This window comes from Pocillopora verrucosa, chromosome 7 (assembly GCF_036669915.1).
Source record: "Pocillopora verrucosa isolate sample1 chromosome 7, ASM3666991v2, whole genome shotgun sequence".
In the NCBI taxonomy this organism is placed as follows: domain Eukaryota; kingdom Metazoa; phylum Cnidaria; class Anthozoa; order Scleractinia; family Pocilloporidae; genus Pocillopora; species Pocillopora verrucosa.
Window position 1 is genome coordinate 15,840,911 of NC_089318.1, and position 17,571 is coordinate 15,858,481.

General features: G+C 36.7%; 1 protein-coding gene across 1 annotated transcript; it reads left to right on the top strand.

Moving 5' to 3' along the window:
- Positions 1 to 32: 32 nt before the first annotated feature.
- On the top strand, positions 33 to 15,983 carry LOC131770865 (syntaxin-5-like). Its single transcript, XM_059086593.2, has 9 exons — positions 33 to 358; positions 1,420 to 1,499; positions 3,541 to 3,596; positions 5,858 to 5,970; positions 6,700 to 6,774; positions 7,794 to 7,850; positions 8,172 to 8,393; positions 10,252 to 10,373; positions 14,155 to 15,983. The coding sequence occupies exons 1-9, from the start codon at positions 191 to 193 to the stop codon at positions 14,312 to 14,314; spliced, it is 1,053 nt and encodes a 350-aa protein (XP_058942576.1). The 5' UTR covers positions 33 to 190; the 3' UTR covers positions 14,315 to 15,983.
- Positions 15,984 to 17,571: the final 1,588 nt, after the last annotated feature.

Consider the following 17,571-nt stretch of genomic DNA (forward strand, 5'->3'; position numbering starts at 1 on the left):
CGGTAATCCTTAACCTCTACGTCACCATTTGCTTCGTTTTCTTTTTTCAAGTGTCGAAACATATTTCTCGCAAATTTTCCTTACCTTTACCTTCCTTGATTTGTCTAAAACGACTCACTAGTACTATCAGAAGCTTAAGAACTACTTAGGGAAGGAATGAGGGATAAATTTTCGCCGATGTAATTTACCCATGATCACTAGACGCCGCCGAACACGATCGAGCGGTGAAGACAACGATCAAACTCGAGTGGAATTTTCAAGCGAAAACAACTTCAGTTCGATAACTGTGGATATGACAACATGTAGAGACAGAACCTCGGAGTTTATCTCCGCCGTAAAATCACTTCAATCAAGACAGGTAAAGTCTTTATATTTGCCGGTATTTGGAAAAGTCTCTGGGAAGTACTCGACTGATAAGCCGGATGTTGGTAGTCCCTTCAAAATCCTTAAACTGGTCCGTAAAATCATTTTGTAAGAGCCATGAATTCTTCAGGAATGAGGTATTATCATTTCGTTAAGCGTTCAGCGATTGGGAGTTTTAAGGGGAACGAGTTGTCTTGTCAGTCGGCCATGGCTTAATTTCAAGTAATTTCAGTTCTACTTTTACTCAGAGGTGATTACCACTTACAGCTTACAGTTTTAGCCTACAGTTGTTGGTTATTGAAAAAAGAAAGCAATCTAAATATTATACACTGTAAACATCTTGTAGGGCGAGGCCAACGATACACGTGTTGAATTGTAATTTAAAACATTGCATTCACTTCCAATTTAAAATTGCAATTTAAAACACTGCATTCACTTCCCAGAGCAAACGTACTTATAAAATTCTCAGCTCCATCTTGGGTTATGTCAAAAGCATGCCTATGGCCCATTTGCCCACAGGAGTTTTGACCATCCTCACTCATGCTCTGCAGCATGCTCTAAGGCCAGTGGCTTAATGATAAGAAAACTCAACCCTAACCTTTCAGATCTGATTGTTAATTCTCCCCACTAGCTGCTACACATTTCCTTGAAAATTTATGACAAGAATTTGCTGTTAAATCAAGATAACAAATTGCATGCAATAATTTTGAGTATTCTCATTACCTGTTTGCTGGATAGTGAATGGATATTATAAGGAGAAGTCACATGTTGATCACTTTTTGGAGTTTAAGGGGTTAACTGTATGGCCTTGAGGCACAGTGCCTGGAGCAATAAAAGCTGTTACAATATCATTTCTTTGACCAAAAAGATGTTGTCAGGCCTACATCAAATCAAATTTTTTTGGTTTGGTTCATACATGTATATATATATATATATACTTGTGAAACTCCAATAAAAGTGTATGGTCAAGTGCCTTACCTTGCTAAGCTAGAAAAATTTTCTTCATACAGTTTATCAAGCAGTGCTGTCATTAATATGTGACTAACTTTTTTGCAGGGAAATAATTTTGCTGGAAACAGGCATGACCACCAACGCCAAGGTGGACTCCAGAAAAGTCAATTTTTTGTCATTGCCAAGTAAGAAAATATTGTGGTTGTGCTATTGTTCATGGAGTTTCTTTTCTTTGGGTCATTCTGGATGCCATCAAATTTGGGAATAAATGTAAACCCTCTGAGTGAGAGTGGAGTGGGACTACTTTCAGCCACTATCTAGAAACTTGCTTTCCTAAAATTGCCAGCCTGCTACAATATTTATCTTTCTTTTTTTGCATTCCTGTAATTTTGAAAAAGTCCATGCACAGCTGTATGCAGGGCATGAAGTTAATTTTTTTTTCTGATAGCCACTTGGCTCCTGAATTCTTCAAAGTGGTAGCCAATTCAAAAAAAGTTGGTTGCCATTTTCAAAGACAATTCAAAACCTTTTTTTACGATGTCATCGTTCTAGACATTAAGTTAGGGAAAATATCTTTAACATGCTAGAAAGTGGACACTAGAATGGATGATATGCAGCGTTCAAGCTCACCTAAATCCAAGATGGCGTCTAGTTATTGATTGAGATGCATGTGCTTTGTTTTGGAAACAAACTTGACAAGGAAGTTTGCCGCAGATTTATCTTTGCAAATCTTTTTAATTCACTATATTTCTAGGTAAGGTTGTGATGAAACATTCTAGTCACCAATTTGGTGACTAATTTTCAGGATTTGGTTGTCAAAGTGAAAAATTTAGTCGCATTGGCACCTGTATTAGGTGCAATTTCATGCCCTGGTATGGGAATTCCTGTTTGATTGATATCAGACTTAATATTTTTGTACAATACATGTAGAGAAAGGGGAGGGAAGGGGGATGCTTAATTGAGAGGGGAGGGCACTTACCAGACTGTGGACACTTACTCAAGTAAGTAGAGTAAATGTGATTGGTGTATTGCTGTGATAGAAAAGAAAAAAAAGATGAAAAATGAAAAAATGCAACTGTGAATGTAGAGTGGGAATGAAATGAAGAGTGGACTTTTCCAGAGTGTGCAGTGGGTAGAAATTTCATTGCTGTTGCCATGTCTGTTTTATTCCTGGTGTGTTGCATGTGAAAGCTAGCTCTGTGTCCTTTTTATACTATCCCTCAATACTTACCAGATCCCCTGAAACCATATGATTTAATTTACACTACCAAGTGAACACTTGTAGGGTGAAGTAAGTGGAGCCCAGGGTTTTGAAATTCCAAAGAGTAACCTACATGCAATCCTTCAAAAATTGTTGTCATGTATGCTAAAAATTTTACTACAGATGCCACTATGTCACTATTGTAAAAAAATCTCTCTAACCCGGTGGTAGATACTAATGATATCCCAGAATTCTATTCAAAAAGTAAGTAGCTTTGGGCAAACAGTTGATGCGTAGTAATTCATTAGTAAGGGCAGTGTTTGTTTGAGTATCTAAAAACCCAAAATCTAAGTTATCCCAGTAACCAATCAGAACAAAGGTTAACATTATGATTAGCCAATGAGAACTCAAATTTGAAACAAGCAAACTGCTTGAAGTGCTGGAAAATGCAAATGACCAAGGTGTAATTGTATTTAGTGTTTTATCTGATTTGTGTAGAGAATGGCTAAAACCACAGCAATCTCAAATTGCACCCTCTGCTTTTTTTATATACTCAATGGAAAATTGTTTTAAAAGAAACTCAGTGAGTCAACAATGTGAACTGAGGACTGAAAAGAGGAGAAGCTCTCTAACATTTGAGTTGAATACTTATTGCTGTTTATGCATAGCTAGGTTGCTGAGCTTTATTATTTTCCAGGTAATTTAGTGTTAACAACTGGGTTGAAAACATAAATTAGCCACCGTAAAGGGTAAAAAAAGCTGATGTTTCGAGCGTTAGCCCTTCGTCAGAGCGATAGTATCCTTCAAAAATTGTTGTCATGTATGCTAAGAATTTTTATGAAGGGCTAACGCTCGAAACGTCAGCTTTTTTTACCCTTTACGGTGACTAATTTACGTTTTCAACCCAGTTGTTAACACTAAATTACCTGCTATACTCTTCCACCGACGCAGCACCACAGTTTCTTTAGAAACTATCCCTTTATTTATTATTTTCCATTACATTTACATTCCCTTCTCATATTTAGGCACATTGGAAAGGATATCAGCAATACTTTTGCTAAACTGGAAAAGCTTGCCATCTGTAAGTTTAAAGGAATTTTTTTTGCCATTTCTATTTAATTTATTTCAGTCAAATGACATACAGAACATGCATGTTCATTGTACTTAATACTTAAAAATTGTGAAAACTGTGAGAATTCTGATATAATTATTAGAATGTTGTAAGTTATGCCAACACCAAACGAATAAATACATGTACTGACCATACAGTGTGGTGAACTGAACTGTTATTAGGTAATGAATATGGTATAATGAAGAGCTTTGGTTTGTAACTAACATCAACTAGCCTGAAAGTCATTTTTACTAGCCCAAAAAATTTTTTAGACATGTATTTTAGACATTTAAGAATTTAAAAATACATTTTTAAGGGAAAAAAACGGTGTTGAAACTGTGAAACCAAAGCTCTCAATGGACACACTAAATGACAATGTTGACAATGAGAAAAGCTGCCAGCGAAAGTGCTTCATTCTCCAAGTTGCTGCCAAAAAAAATTTCCAGCCGGAGTATTTCTTAGTCGCTAACAGGGGAGATATTAAATTTTATATTATTAAAGGGGATAAAAATTTGATAGCTTTCATCAGTTTGCTTCTCATTCAAAAGTAGTGCATTCAGAAGATCATTTTTTTTTAATAAGGTTTGTTTGGGAGGCAGTTTTCCAAGCCAGGTTTCAAGTTCACACAGAAGTGGAAAGTGCAAGTGCCGAGTCACGCATCACTGAACAAATTATGCAAACAAAAATTATGGGAATTTATGGTTCATCTCAATACAAGTAACCAAAGATTTTAGGTTTCAAAAGAACAAAAATGTTTGTTTCATTTCTGGCAACTTTTCATCTGAAAGATTTTCCTGAAAAGTGAAAACAATGCAATGTGGTCTATATTTTTTAATCAACAAACACCTACGTTTAGAATTTACCACATTAACCCTTTAACTCTCAGATCAAATTTATAATTTTTCCTACTGTCAACCATACAATTCTTGTAATGTTAACTCAGAGAATTTAGTATTTGATCAACTAATTATCCCCAAATTGATATTTGTCTTTATTCTCATCACTTATCTGGTTGATATTGTATGGATATTGTAGGGAAAAATTCTGTCTTGGTCACTCATGGGAGTTAAAGGGTTAAAAAGCATGTTACCAATTTCTAAAACCATGATAAATTTCTCACAGGAGTTCAGGATCAAAACCTTTTGTTTATGTTCCTCACAAATGATTATGAAGCAAAATTTAGACAAAATTTAATAGCTTTCTCTGACCTAGTATGAATTAGTCATGGGCAACATTTACCTCCAAAGTTTTTTTCAATACCTGCTATTACTTTATGCGCAAAATCTCAGTATGTCTTGTCTGACATGTAATGCGATACCTAGTCTTGTTTATGCAGATTTCACTTCATCAGAGTGATTTTCAGTCTTCATGAATTTATTAGGAATTTAAAACATTTGTCTTGCAGTACTTCTGTAATTGTAGTTCTCCAAAAACCTTCACTTGTCCTTTGGGCAAGAAAAGCACAGAATTCACTAGTCTGATAGCAAAATCCACTAGCCCTGAGCTATCAGACATGACTTTTTTTCATTGAGAAAACCTGATAATGTGACTTGCATAACTTTTGAGTGAACAATTTTTTTGTGATAGTAGTGTTCATGAACATAATATTGTTTTTCATGTACATGTGGCAACATGATGAGTTTGTATGATCAACACATAGACACTGCCATTAGTTTAGTTACAGAGAGTGTAGTAGTCTGTACTATTAGATATTGTGTACTGGTATACGATATAATAAACAAGGGATAGCATTAAGGGTGCACTGCAAGGTAGAGTGTAAATGTCCACAGACACTCAGGTGAATTATGAATTGTGGTTGATTAATTTACAATAAGCTTATTTATACATGGTTTTTGAGTGTTTTATATTTGTTATCTATTGGAGGACAAAGCTAGAGTTGATGTCACCAGCAACAACATTTTGCTTCTTTTTTATATTAAAACAAATAGATTTAATGTTGTTGCACATCTGTTCATTAGAACATGTAGATTGTTGGAGACATCACAATGCGGTAAAAACATCAAGTACAAACTTGCCTGCAGCTTGCATGCCACCTAGAGCTGTATAGTCACAGATGACTTTAAATTGTACCACATTTTGATGACGTCTGTGATTTATATATCAATGTATTATGAAACAGATACATGAGAAAATGAAATTTATGAGTTAAACTTACCCATGCAAGGTAATAGTGTGTATTTGATGTATTTTCCTTCTCTTTTCTATGCCAGTGGCCAAGAAGAAATCATTGTTTGATGACAGACCCATGGAAATCCAGGAACTGACGTACATAATAAAACAGGATATTACTGGTTTAAACCAGCAGATTGCCCAGTTACAAGAGGTTATTTCACATTACATTAACTAATTTTGCATGTCTAATCTATGTTCAACACCTGCACTTACTTCATTGTTATATGTGGTACTGCAAATTCTGTGGGGAAGAGTATGCAGTCATGTTGTTATTGTGCTTTGTCAAATCGTTCCATGATACATGTATAGTCCAAGTGTTCAACATTGTTAACGGATATTGCTCTACTTATAGCTGGGTTAATGTATAGATGTAGATGTAGATGTACAGTCATGTAGACATATACATGTAGATTGCTGCATGATCGGGAACAAGATCAGATAAATAATATATATTTACCCTGAAAAACTACACCAGATGCAGATTTCACTTATAGTGGTTACTAGTACTGATTTTGTATTTAAAAAAAATTAACATTCCTATCAACACAACAACATCAGGGGTGCAGCTTATCTGTGTGTACATCTGGAAAACATGCCGCTAATTTGCTTTGATTAATGCTATTTGTCGAAAATGTGTAAGTCTGTAATTGAAATTAGCAAGAACATCACAAAGGTAAAGTTGATTATTGCTTTGTAAGTTTGATACATGTACCTCTTAAAGGAGCTCTTTTTTATACACAAAAGCTTATACACACTGTATTTCTTGCTGTTGAGTGGTGTTAAACCTTATTTCCAGTGAGAGCTTCTTTTGAAGGTTTAAGGTCACCTGCAGCTGTATAAGCAAATTAATGGTGCTTTAATGTGAATTTTTTTCTTTTAGCTGGTGAAATCTAAGGCTAGTACTCAAGGGAGGCATCTACAGACCCACTCAAGTACAGTAGTACTATCACTTCAGGTATGTACAGTCAGAATCTTCCAGCTATTTAGCCAGATAACACTCTAAAATGTATGATGGGTGTCTAGGTATATTCAGGACCCTCTAGGTTCCTGTACCCTGTTAGTTCTTATGGGAGAAAGAATGTGTACCAACCCCCCTAGGCTGTAGATTCTTGCTTAGGAAACCAAAGTGTACAATCCTTAAAAAAAAAATTCACTGAAAGCTACATTTGAAATGGACCTTCCTTTAACCCTTTAACCCTTTCACTCCCAAGATCTAATTAAGAATTCTCCTTACTATTTGCCATACAATTCTTATGATGTTAGTTCAGAGAATTTGGTATTGGATCAACTAATCATCTCATGATTGACATTCTCTATTCTCATCACTTGCCTGCTTGATATTGTATTGATATTGTAAGGAGAAATTCTGTCTTGGTCACTTGTGGGAGTGAAAGGTTTAACTCCCATAAGTGGTCAACACAAAACTTCTCCCTTACATTATCCAGCAAACAGCTAATGAGAATATTCAAACTTATCAGGTAAAAGTTGTCGTCTTGATCTAGCACCAAATTCTCATAATTAATTTTAAAAATATGTGTAGCAGCTAGGGGGGAGAATTACCAATCAGATCTTTGGAGTTAAAGGGTTAGCTCATTAACTCCCATGTGTGACCAAAACAGAATTTCTCCTTAAAATACCAAAACAAAATCAAGCAGATAAGTGATGACAATAAAATTTATGTATATCAACTAAGGGATTATTAGTTTATCCAAAACTGAAAAAACTGTAACATAAATTGTATGTATGATAGCATTTGTCCTTGCTTTGGTCATGAGAACTAGACCAGAAGCTCTGTTAGTCATTTGGCATCTAAAATTTCAGATTTGCAGTGTAGAAACATGTTTAATAATAGAATCTGTAACTTTGTCCAATACTTACAGTAATAACACTTTTTTGGTGAGATATGGGGAAATTGTTTGACAATGTACCATTAATCAATATTATGTAACCAAAAAAAGTTTATCATCATTGCAGTCAAAACTAGCAAGAATGTCAAAGGACTTCAAAGGTGTCCTGGAAGTAAGAACCGAGGTAAATATCATGAATTTCTGTTTGTTTAATGCTACAAGTTACAATGTACCATACTGAGGTCTCTCTTTAGACCCTCTCAAAGACTTGTTTTTCTTCAGTTATACCAAGTTTTTAATCTGAATTAAGCTTCAATGCAAGGATGAAAATAATCTAGCTTAAATCTGGTTTTTCTTATCACCTGCTTGATGGATAACAAGTGGACAATGTGAGGAAGAGGTACATTTACTTGTCCACTATTTGTGGGGGTGGAAAGATTTATAAGCACATAGTTACGGTACATGTACAATCCTGGCTGATTACTGTTTCCTTTTATTCATGTAGAATCTGAAACAGCAGAAGGAGAGAAGAGAGCAGTTCTCCCAAGGTGCTGCAGTGGACAGCCTACCTCCATCTTCATTATCAGGCTCTGTATTGCAGAGATCTAATGTAGCAAGGGGCTTGGGACAAGGTGGTGACTCAGCAGTGGCCATAGATATGGATCACATGGATTCCGCACCCCTAATGTCCAATGATATGAGCCAAATGCAGCTGGTTGAACAACAGGTTAGAAACGATGACCATAATATTGGATAATGGTGAAGGGAGCAGCAGCACCCTGGAAAACCTTTTGGCCGACATTCGAGCAACTGATGGCTGCCTGTCGGCTGGCAGGTTTTTTTCAAGGAGGTGTTCTTCACAATTAGCCAGTTTTGTATGATTTATTCAATTAAGAGGAGGGAACGTAAAATGCGCTGAATACCGCTCAAAAGGAGGTCAGAGTTTCACGGTTGTTGAATAGATTTTTACCCTTTTCTCACAGTAAAGGCTGAGTATGATTCTCTTATAACATGCTCTTTTTTGGACCAACTCCTATGGTTTCACCATTGCGATAAAATATTCAAAGATTTGATCTTTAAGGAGAACGAAACGAGTAAAAAGAAAAAAAGATGAATTTGACGAAAATATTCCGAAGTCGTCACATTTGTGAAACTCGCCCAAACCTTTAAATAAAATATTCAAAGATTTGATCTTTAAGGAGAACGAAACGAGTAAAAAGAAAAAAAGATGAATTTGACGAAAATATTCCGAAGTCGTCACATTTGTGAAACTCGCCCAAACCTTTAAATGCCGTGCGTTTGATGAATATGATGATTTGGGCTTAGCGTTTTTGTTTATTAATGTGGCATTCGTCAACATAGTGGACCTACTATAGCTTAGGCCAAAACCAATAGCAAAATTGTTCGCCTACCAGCTTTCGCCAAGACTTAAAGTGCAAGCGAGCAAGTGGTTTCGCCAAAAGCTTTGGCGAAAGGGAGCAAAGAGTTCGCCAACACCCGTTGTGAAAATGTGTAAAATCTTTCTCCAAAACGCTTGGGCAACTGAAACCTTCGCCAAAACCACTGGTGAAAGAGTATGTAAACTTTCTGTAGGCCCCATGCATGGTAAACGCGTGCGCTTTCGCCAAAACTTAAGGAGGAAGTGTCCACAAAGTGTTTCGCCAAAAACCATTTCGAAAACAAACGTAACCTTTGCTCCAACTGAATTCGGAACTCTTATCAAACTCGCCATTTTCATTATTGCATGCATTTTTACCGGCGACCCTTCGACGATAACTAGATCCAAATTCGATCCAAACAATTCACGAATACATCGCTGACAGAATTACAACATCTTTAATTGCCATAACAGGATGCAGAAAGAACCGTAAAACTAGAAAGCAACACATGGCAAAAATTCGATGAGAAAACAAACCGTTTGCTATTCGGCTTGTTGCGACAAAACATACAAAAGAACGTTTTATGAAGCATGATAAAAACGGAACGAAACTGAGCTACGAATTACCTTTGTCGAGCAACGAGGGTAATGGATTGGTCCTATCTTAAGGAATATAAGAAAAGATACTCCATTTTAGTTAAAAACTAACCAGACAACTTTGACTGCTCTAAATCTGACGTTTGTACCACGCTTTTCTCGCACACGTGTCTTTCGGGAAATGCCCACGTAACTTGGGAAATTACCTAAGTGTCTGGTGTGGCTTTGGGTTAGCTACATGCATAATTGGGCTTGAATCGTACTGGTAGGTGATAAAACGTCTTTTTTGTAATCTGAAGATGTGCTGCTTTCTCTTCATTTCTTTTGCTTAGCGTTAAAAATGCATCGCCGACGTTGTCGCTCATTCGCAATACAGTCAATCCCAAAATTTAACATTTACATTTTCGTAATATTTTTAGATCCAAGCATCATACATCTATTAGTGTCATATCTGGGTTATTGAGGCTCAGAATTGATTTTTCAACTGTCTCGGCGATCGAACCCTGTCAACTGTGTACTGACTACATATATTGTGACTGGTTTAGTGTAGAGAATTATTTGGCTCAGTGTAATCCTTTTTTTTGTTTTCCTTCTGTTAATTGTCTAACAGGACGAGTACATACAAAGCCGGGCGAATGCAATGGAGAGCATTGAATCAACGATTGTTGAACTTGGAAGTATATTTCAAGAGCTCGCTCACATGGTTAAAGAACAGGAGGAACAGATTGAAAGGTTCGGAAGTTATTGATATATTTATTAAAACATCTGAAAATTTGGTTCTTGAAGAAATCATGAAAGTAAGCGATCTTTCGATTTGAGACAAGGAAGTTCTTTCTGTCTTGGCATGTCCATAATGATGTGTATGAGTTTCGGCTGAAGCAGGTCCTCGTCGAGACATGCGAGCCTCGTCTCTCGAGGCTTTGTTCTCACGAGATCTCAAGCAAAGGTTGTTTGTAAACGAAGTCGTTGTCGCAAACAGGATTCTTTTCCTTTTAAATGTTGTGACTTATATTTATTTTAAACCTGACTGAAACTGCACAGAGGGAAGAGCATACATGTATTTTCCGGTGTATGGTGAGATGTTTGTTAAGCATGTTGAAAACTCCTTCCTTGTTCAAACTATGAAAACTCCTTTCGTGTTCAAACTATGTCTGAGTGTCCACCTGGTGGCCGTGTGAACTTTAACATATTTCCTTCCATGTATTAATCGACCGCTTTTTAAAGAGCCTTTTTCAGTGTCGATCGTTATCCGTTATTGCTTTTAGAGAAGGGAGTTCTGTCTTGGCTGCCTAAAATGATTAGAAATGTACTTACGAGTCTCGGCTGAAACAGCTCCTCACATACGAGGGCACGTTTCTCGAATTTTGTTTTGTGTGAAAAATTGCAACATAGGTTGATCCGAATTTTGTTTTGTGTGGAAAATTGCAACATAGGTTGATCCGAATTTTGTTTTGTGTGAAAAATTGCAACATAGGTTGATCCGAATTTTGTTTTGTGTGAAAAATTGCAACATAGGTTGATCCGAATTTTGTTTTGTCAGAACAATTGCAATATAGCTTGATTCTTATTTTTTTTTTTTTGTAGAAAAAAGTTCAACATAGGTTGATCCGAATTTTGTTTGTCTTGACAATTGCAACATAGGTTAATCCGAATTTTGTTTTGTGTGGAAAATTGCAACATAGGTTGGTCCGAATTTTGTTTTGTCAGGACAATTGCAATATAGTGTGATCCCAATTTTTTTTTTTGTAGAAAAAAGTTCAACATAGGTTGATCCGAATTTTGTTTGTCTTGACAATTGCAACATAGGTTAATCCGAATTTTGTTTTGTGTGGAAAATTGCAACATAGGTTGGTCCGAATTTTGTTTTGTCAGGACAATTGCAATATAGTTTGATCCGAATTTTTTTTTTTTTTTGTAGACAAAAGTCCAACATAGGTTGATCCGAATTTTGTTTGTCTGGACAATTGCAACATAGGTTAATCCGAATTTTGTTTTGTGTGGGAAATTGCAACATAGGTTGATCCGAATTTTGTTTGTCTGGAAAATGCCAACAGAGGTTGATCCGAATTTTGCTTAGTGTGGAAAATTGCAACATAGGTTGATCCGAATTTTGTTTCGTTGGGAAAATTGCACATAGGTTGATCCGAATTTTGGTTTGTGTGGAGAATTGCAACGTAGGTTGATCCAAATTTTGTTTTGTGTGAAAAATTGCAACAAAGGTTGATCCGAATTTTGTTTTGTGTGAAAAATTGCAACATAGGTTGATCCGAATTTTGTTGTGTCAGGACAATTGCAACGTAGGTTGATCCGAAGTTTGTTTTGTGTGGAAAATTGCAACATGGGCCGATCCGAATTTTGTTTCGTTGGGAAAATTGCACATAGGTTGATCCGAATTTTGGTTTGTGTGGAGAATTGCAACGTAGGTTGATCCGATTTTTGTTTTGTGTGAAAAATTGCAACATAGGTTGATCCGAATTTTGTTTAGTGTGAAAAATTGCAACGTAGGTTGATCCGAAGTTTGTTTTGTGTGGAAAAATGCAACATGGGCCGATCCGAATTTTGTTTTGTGTGAAAAATTGCAACGTTAGTTGATCCGAAGTTTGTTTTGTGTGGAAAATTGCAACATGGGCTGATCCGAAGTTTGTCTTGTGTGGAAAATTGCAACATAGGTTGATCCGAATTTTGTTTTGTGTGGAAAATTGCAACATAGGTTGATCCGAATTTTGTTTGTCTGGAAAATGCCAACAGAGGTTGATCCGAATTTTGCCTTAGTGTGGAAAATTGCAACATAGGTTGATCCGAATTTTGTTTCGTTGGGAAAATTGCACATAGGTTGATCTGAATTTTGGTTTGTGTGGAGAATTGCAACGTAGGTTGATCCGAATTTTGTTTTGTGTGAAAAATTGCAACAAAGGTTGATCCGAATTTGGTTTAGTGTGAAAAATTGCAACATAGGTTGATCCGAATTTTGTTGTGTCAGGACAATTGCAACGTAGGTTGATCCGAAGTTTGTTTTGTGTGGAAAATTGCAACATGGGCCGATCCGAATTTTGTTTTGTGTAAAAAATTGCAACGTTGGTTGATCCGAAGTTTGTTTTGTGTGGAAAATTGCAACATGGGCTGATCCGAAGTTTGTTTTGTGTGGAAAATTGCAACATAGGTTGATCCGAATTTTGTTTTGTGTGAAAAATTGCACTATAGGTTGATCCGAATTTTGTTTTGTGTGAAAAATTGTAACGTAGGTTGATCCGAATTTTGTTCTGTCAGGACAATTGCAACATAGGTTGATCCGAAGTTTGTTTTGTGTGGAAAATTGCAACATAGGTTGATCCGTTATTGCTTCGCTTTTGCTTTACTTCGCTATTTTATTGGTCGACGAAACTTGTGCTACCCTGTAAATCGGTCTGATACAAAACTAATACTAATATTCAAGCAAAGGTTGTTTGTAAACGAAGTTGTTGTCGCAAAGAGGATTCTTTTCCTTTTAAATGTATGTGACCTATTTTTATTTTAAACCTTACTGAAATTGCTCAGAGGAAGGAGCATGCTTGTGTTTTCAGGTGTATGGAGAGATGTTTGTTGAGCATGCTGAAGACTCCATACGTGTACCAATCGGCCGCTTTTTAAAGAGCCTTTTTCAGTGTCGATCGTAATCCGTTATTGCTTAGAGAGGAGGGATGCCTGTCTTGGCATGCCTAAAACGATTAGAAATGTACGTGCGAGTTTCGACTGAAACAGGTCCTCACATGCGAGGGCACGTCTATCGAATTTTGTTTTGTGTGGAAAATTGCAACATAGGTTGATCCGAATTTTGTTTCGCGTGGAAAATTGCAACATAGGTTGATCCGAATTTTGTTTTGTGTGGAAAATTGCAACATAGGTTAATCCGATTTTTTTTTGTGTGGAAAATTGCAACATAGGTTGATCCGAATTTTGTTTTGAATTTTTTTTTGTGTGTGGAAAATTGTAACATAGGTTGATCCGGATTTTGTTTTGTCAGGACAATTGCAATATAGCTCGATCTGAACTTTATTTTTTTGTAGAAAAAAATCGAACATAGGTTGATCCGAATTTTGTTTTGTGTGGAAAATTGCAACATAGCCTGATCCGAATTTTGTTTGGTCAGGACAATTCTATCATAGGTTGATCCGTTATTGTTTCGTTTTTGGTTTACTTCGCTGTGTTATTGGTCGAGGAAACTTGTGCTACCCTATCAATCAATCTGATACAAAGCTAAAACTAAAATTCAAGCAAAGGTTGTTTGTAAACGAAGTTGTTGTCGCAAACAGGATTCTTTTCCTTTCAAATGTATGGGACACTTTTATTTGAAACCTTACTGAAATTGTACAGAGGTAGGAGCATGCTTGTATTTTCAGGTGTATGGAAAGATGTTTGATGAGCATACTGAAAACTCCATACGTGCATTAATGAGAAGTCGTATCTCACTTTGAAAGTCAGTCTACTTGTCAATGCGTAGTTACTGTAATTCTGATGATCCATGATCTTCTTTCAGGATTGATGCCAATGTTGAAGAAACAGAACTAAATGTTGAGGCCGCACATGGCGAACTGTTGAAGTATTTTCAGTCAGTGACCTCAAATAGGTGGTTAATTATAAAAATATTCTGCGTTCTCATCATCTTCTTCGTCGTTTTCGTTGTCTTCATGGCTTGAATATTTCTCGAACTTGAACTCTCCAATTCACCCATTTCTTTATATTATTTTACGGAGATGAGTTCTCTTCTTCTCGGAAATACATTGTACTTATTGGTTAAAGTTGGTTTATTTGATGTCCACAAATGGAAATTCCAGAATATGAAGGGCGGAGCTGACACTGGCGTGTGCCTGGCAGGAAATCTTTGATTTACCATGGCAACTGTAACCTGCATGCCTAACTAGCCAAAGTGGATTGCAACTATAAAACCTTGTCAAAGGAGCGGTCAAAAATCGATCGAGAAATTCGTCGTGGGCCAAAGGCGTGCAATTATCACCCTTCTGCTACTGACAATATTAGACTACTACGGCACAGATCTGGAGGAAATGGTCAAATATGTATGGCAGAAGATGGTGTGGGAAAAAATCTTAGCCTAGTTAGTTGTAATACCGTTCAGTTGTTGTTACTGTCGTTGCCAGCAGAATGCGTTTCAGCAGCCAATTTCCCCTGAGGTTCGCTTTCGAACTGTGTTTTAAGTGATTTTTTAATTGTGCACGATTTCGAAATCTCAAATATCAGAAACATCGTTTAGAGGAAACCACTAGAAAGTGGCACATGTTCGAGAAAACTTAGTGGTAACAAAGTTTCAAGCGAATTTTCAGCAATTGACGTTCTCATGCACAAGTATTATCTTGGAAATTTGTTCCATAATCGATAGTCGCTTTCTCTGGCAAGAGTGGTTGCCCCCTTTCTATTGTTGTATACTTAGAATATTATCACAAAACTTTCCAGGAGAGGAGAGGAAGAAGAAGAAGAGGAACTAAAGAGAGAAAAAAAAACGGAAAAGATTAACTAGAAAAATTCCTCTTGACTTTCTATTCTTGATTGATCTTTTTCTTAGTTTTCTTTGTGGGATATATGTAAACTATGAAACAATCTCTGGTAACCCTTTTACTTCCAAGATGCGATTACTTATTAACTGTTGTGACTGCCATTTGTTTCCATTACATCAAGATAATATCACTCTTTAGTTGGTATACATCTTTTATTGGTTTGTTTTGATTGCCTGTGCTAGATAGTGTTTGAAAATTTCGAGCAGAATTTACACATCAATCACTTGTGGAGGTTAAAGGGTTAGCTATGAAAGTCCTTTCCTTTTAATGTTTACGTGAAAGCATGTATTGCGTAGAAGTATTGTTTGGTTCCTCCGCGGTAGTTGGATAGCGTCGCGTTGCGATATTCTAAAAATTGGTTTTTACTTACGACGGAGTCGGGGTCGTAATCAGGAGTGCGGAGCGAAACGATCTAGTGAAAATCAAACCGACGGAATCGAATACTGCTTTCGATGCTATGGAGACTGAAGACTCGGATTGGCAAGCGGAAGATTGTACTGGAAGGGCCTGAGAACTGGCATTGCGATTGGCTGGTCCTTCCGCTTCTGCTTGCGACTCCGATAATCCAGATTTCACAAGATCAAAAATGTCGGAGTCACAAGCGGAATCGGATGAAAATCAGACCGTTCTGATTCTTATGACTTCGATTCAGTCGAGCTTATGACTCTGCTTACGACTCCTATTTTCAGTTTTCACCATGTCGGAATCGCTCTTACGAATATGACTTGACTCCGTCGCTGGTGAAAATCAGTCTCAACGAATAAAAGAGGGTTTACACCTGCAGTGATGATGTAAAGCTGGATTTGTTGTTATTTGACCTTCGGAAGAATACACAAACGCTGTTCAATACTGCTTCCGACCACGTATGACATGAATTTGTTTCCATTAATTTTAAGAGGTGAAATCAAGAAGGGGAATAGATGTCTAACTTGTTCATGAGCCAGTTGAACTTAAGCAACCGATAAAGGACTGAAAAGGAGGAAACAAGAGACTTTAATGATTATAAGTTTCGGACTATTCTACCATATAAGCTTTACGTACTGTGCCATTTTACTGAAAATAAGAAATTATTTAGTAAAGTAGTCTAATGGACAATTTATAATTATTATGAGAATAGTTTAAATCTTATCATTCGACTATGACATACAGAGCATCGAAAAAGATGTAAGCGATAGGGAAAGAAATATTCACATGTTGGTTTGTATGTGAAAAAAAAGATGTTCAAGAGTGGAGGGAGAAGATTTTCAAAGTGATATTCAAAAAGATATTCAAGCGTGGAGGGAGCTAGGTGGGAAGTATTTAGCCAAAGGCTTGGCACCAACTTTATATTTTTTCTCGCTGTAGGATAAACCAGAACTGTAATTTAGATTTCTTTAGACCTAGAATGAATGGTGTCATCTGCCCTTTGAGTGGATTTCTTTAAATAAACACGAAGAAGTGTCAAAGCCTGCATGGTGAGGACCCTTTCTAAAAGTGATGTTATCACAGTAGCATCTCCAACGAAATGGAGGAGCCTAAATTCTCTCTTAAGTCCAACTGAAGCTCGTTGAAAATCATACAATTCAGCTTGATAGGTGATGCAAATTTGCGTTTTTAAAACAGGAAAGATTCTTTTTAAACACCTGCATCCGTCATGTACCTCTAGTTTTTAGGTATGTATTTCCCAAACTTAGCACCAAAATATTCTCTGAAAACATTGCAATAGTATATTGTCAACATGGAGCAAATATACGGCGGCAAGTCAGACACATTGTTTCCTTGTTTGTTCAGTTAAGAAAGCAATGGAGAACTAATCAGATGTGAAGTATTCACCAACTCGTCTTAATTGGACGTCGGAGTAAGATAGCAATCCTAATTAAAATGAGTGAAATCCCTCGTTAACCTTTCACTCCGTCATCGTCTGTCTGGTTTTAACACAATGCAATTTGGCTTTCATCAACTGAGTTGATAAAGTAAATTGGCCACCGTAAAGAGTTTAGAAAGCTGACGTTTCGAGCGTTAACCCTCCGTCAGAGCGAATGACGAAGGTTAACGCACGAAAAGTCATCATTAGAAACTATTTACTGTTGCCAATTTGCACGGTCAACTCAATTTATAAAAACCAAATTATCTTCTTCTACCCCTCACCGACGTAACACCATAGTTTCTTTAGAAGCTTACCCCCATTATGTTTTAATGCACTTTGATTATCAACATACAAGCATGCCTTTGAATTTACCACTTACCTGCGCTGGAAATAAAAACGTGGGAGTGAACGTGATCTGAATAGAAATTACCTGAGACAAAAGGCAGACGTTTTCGTCTCCCTTTTTTTTTTTCATTAACTTACCGAAGAACATGCAACGTAGCGTGTAAGAGGCGAAAAAAGTCCTTACTAGCCTTTT

Excerpts from the sequence above, each read along its gene's own strand:
- LOC131770865 (XM_059086593.2), top strand. The coding sequence starts at position 191 with ATGATCACTAGACGCCGCCGAACACGATCGAGCGGTGAAGACAACGAT. Across the intron at positions 3,597-5,857 it reads ACTGGAAAAGCTTGCCATCT|TGGCCAAGAAGAAATCATTG; the intron begins GTAAGTTTAAAG and ends TTTCTATGCCAG. Across the intron at positions 6,775-7,793 it reads CAGTAGTACTATCACTTCAG|TCAAAACTAGCAAGAATGTC; the intron begins GTATGTACAGTC and ends TCATCATTGCAG.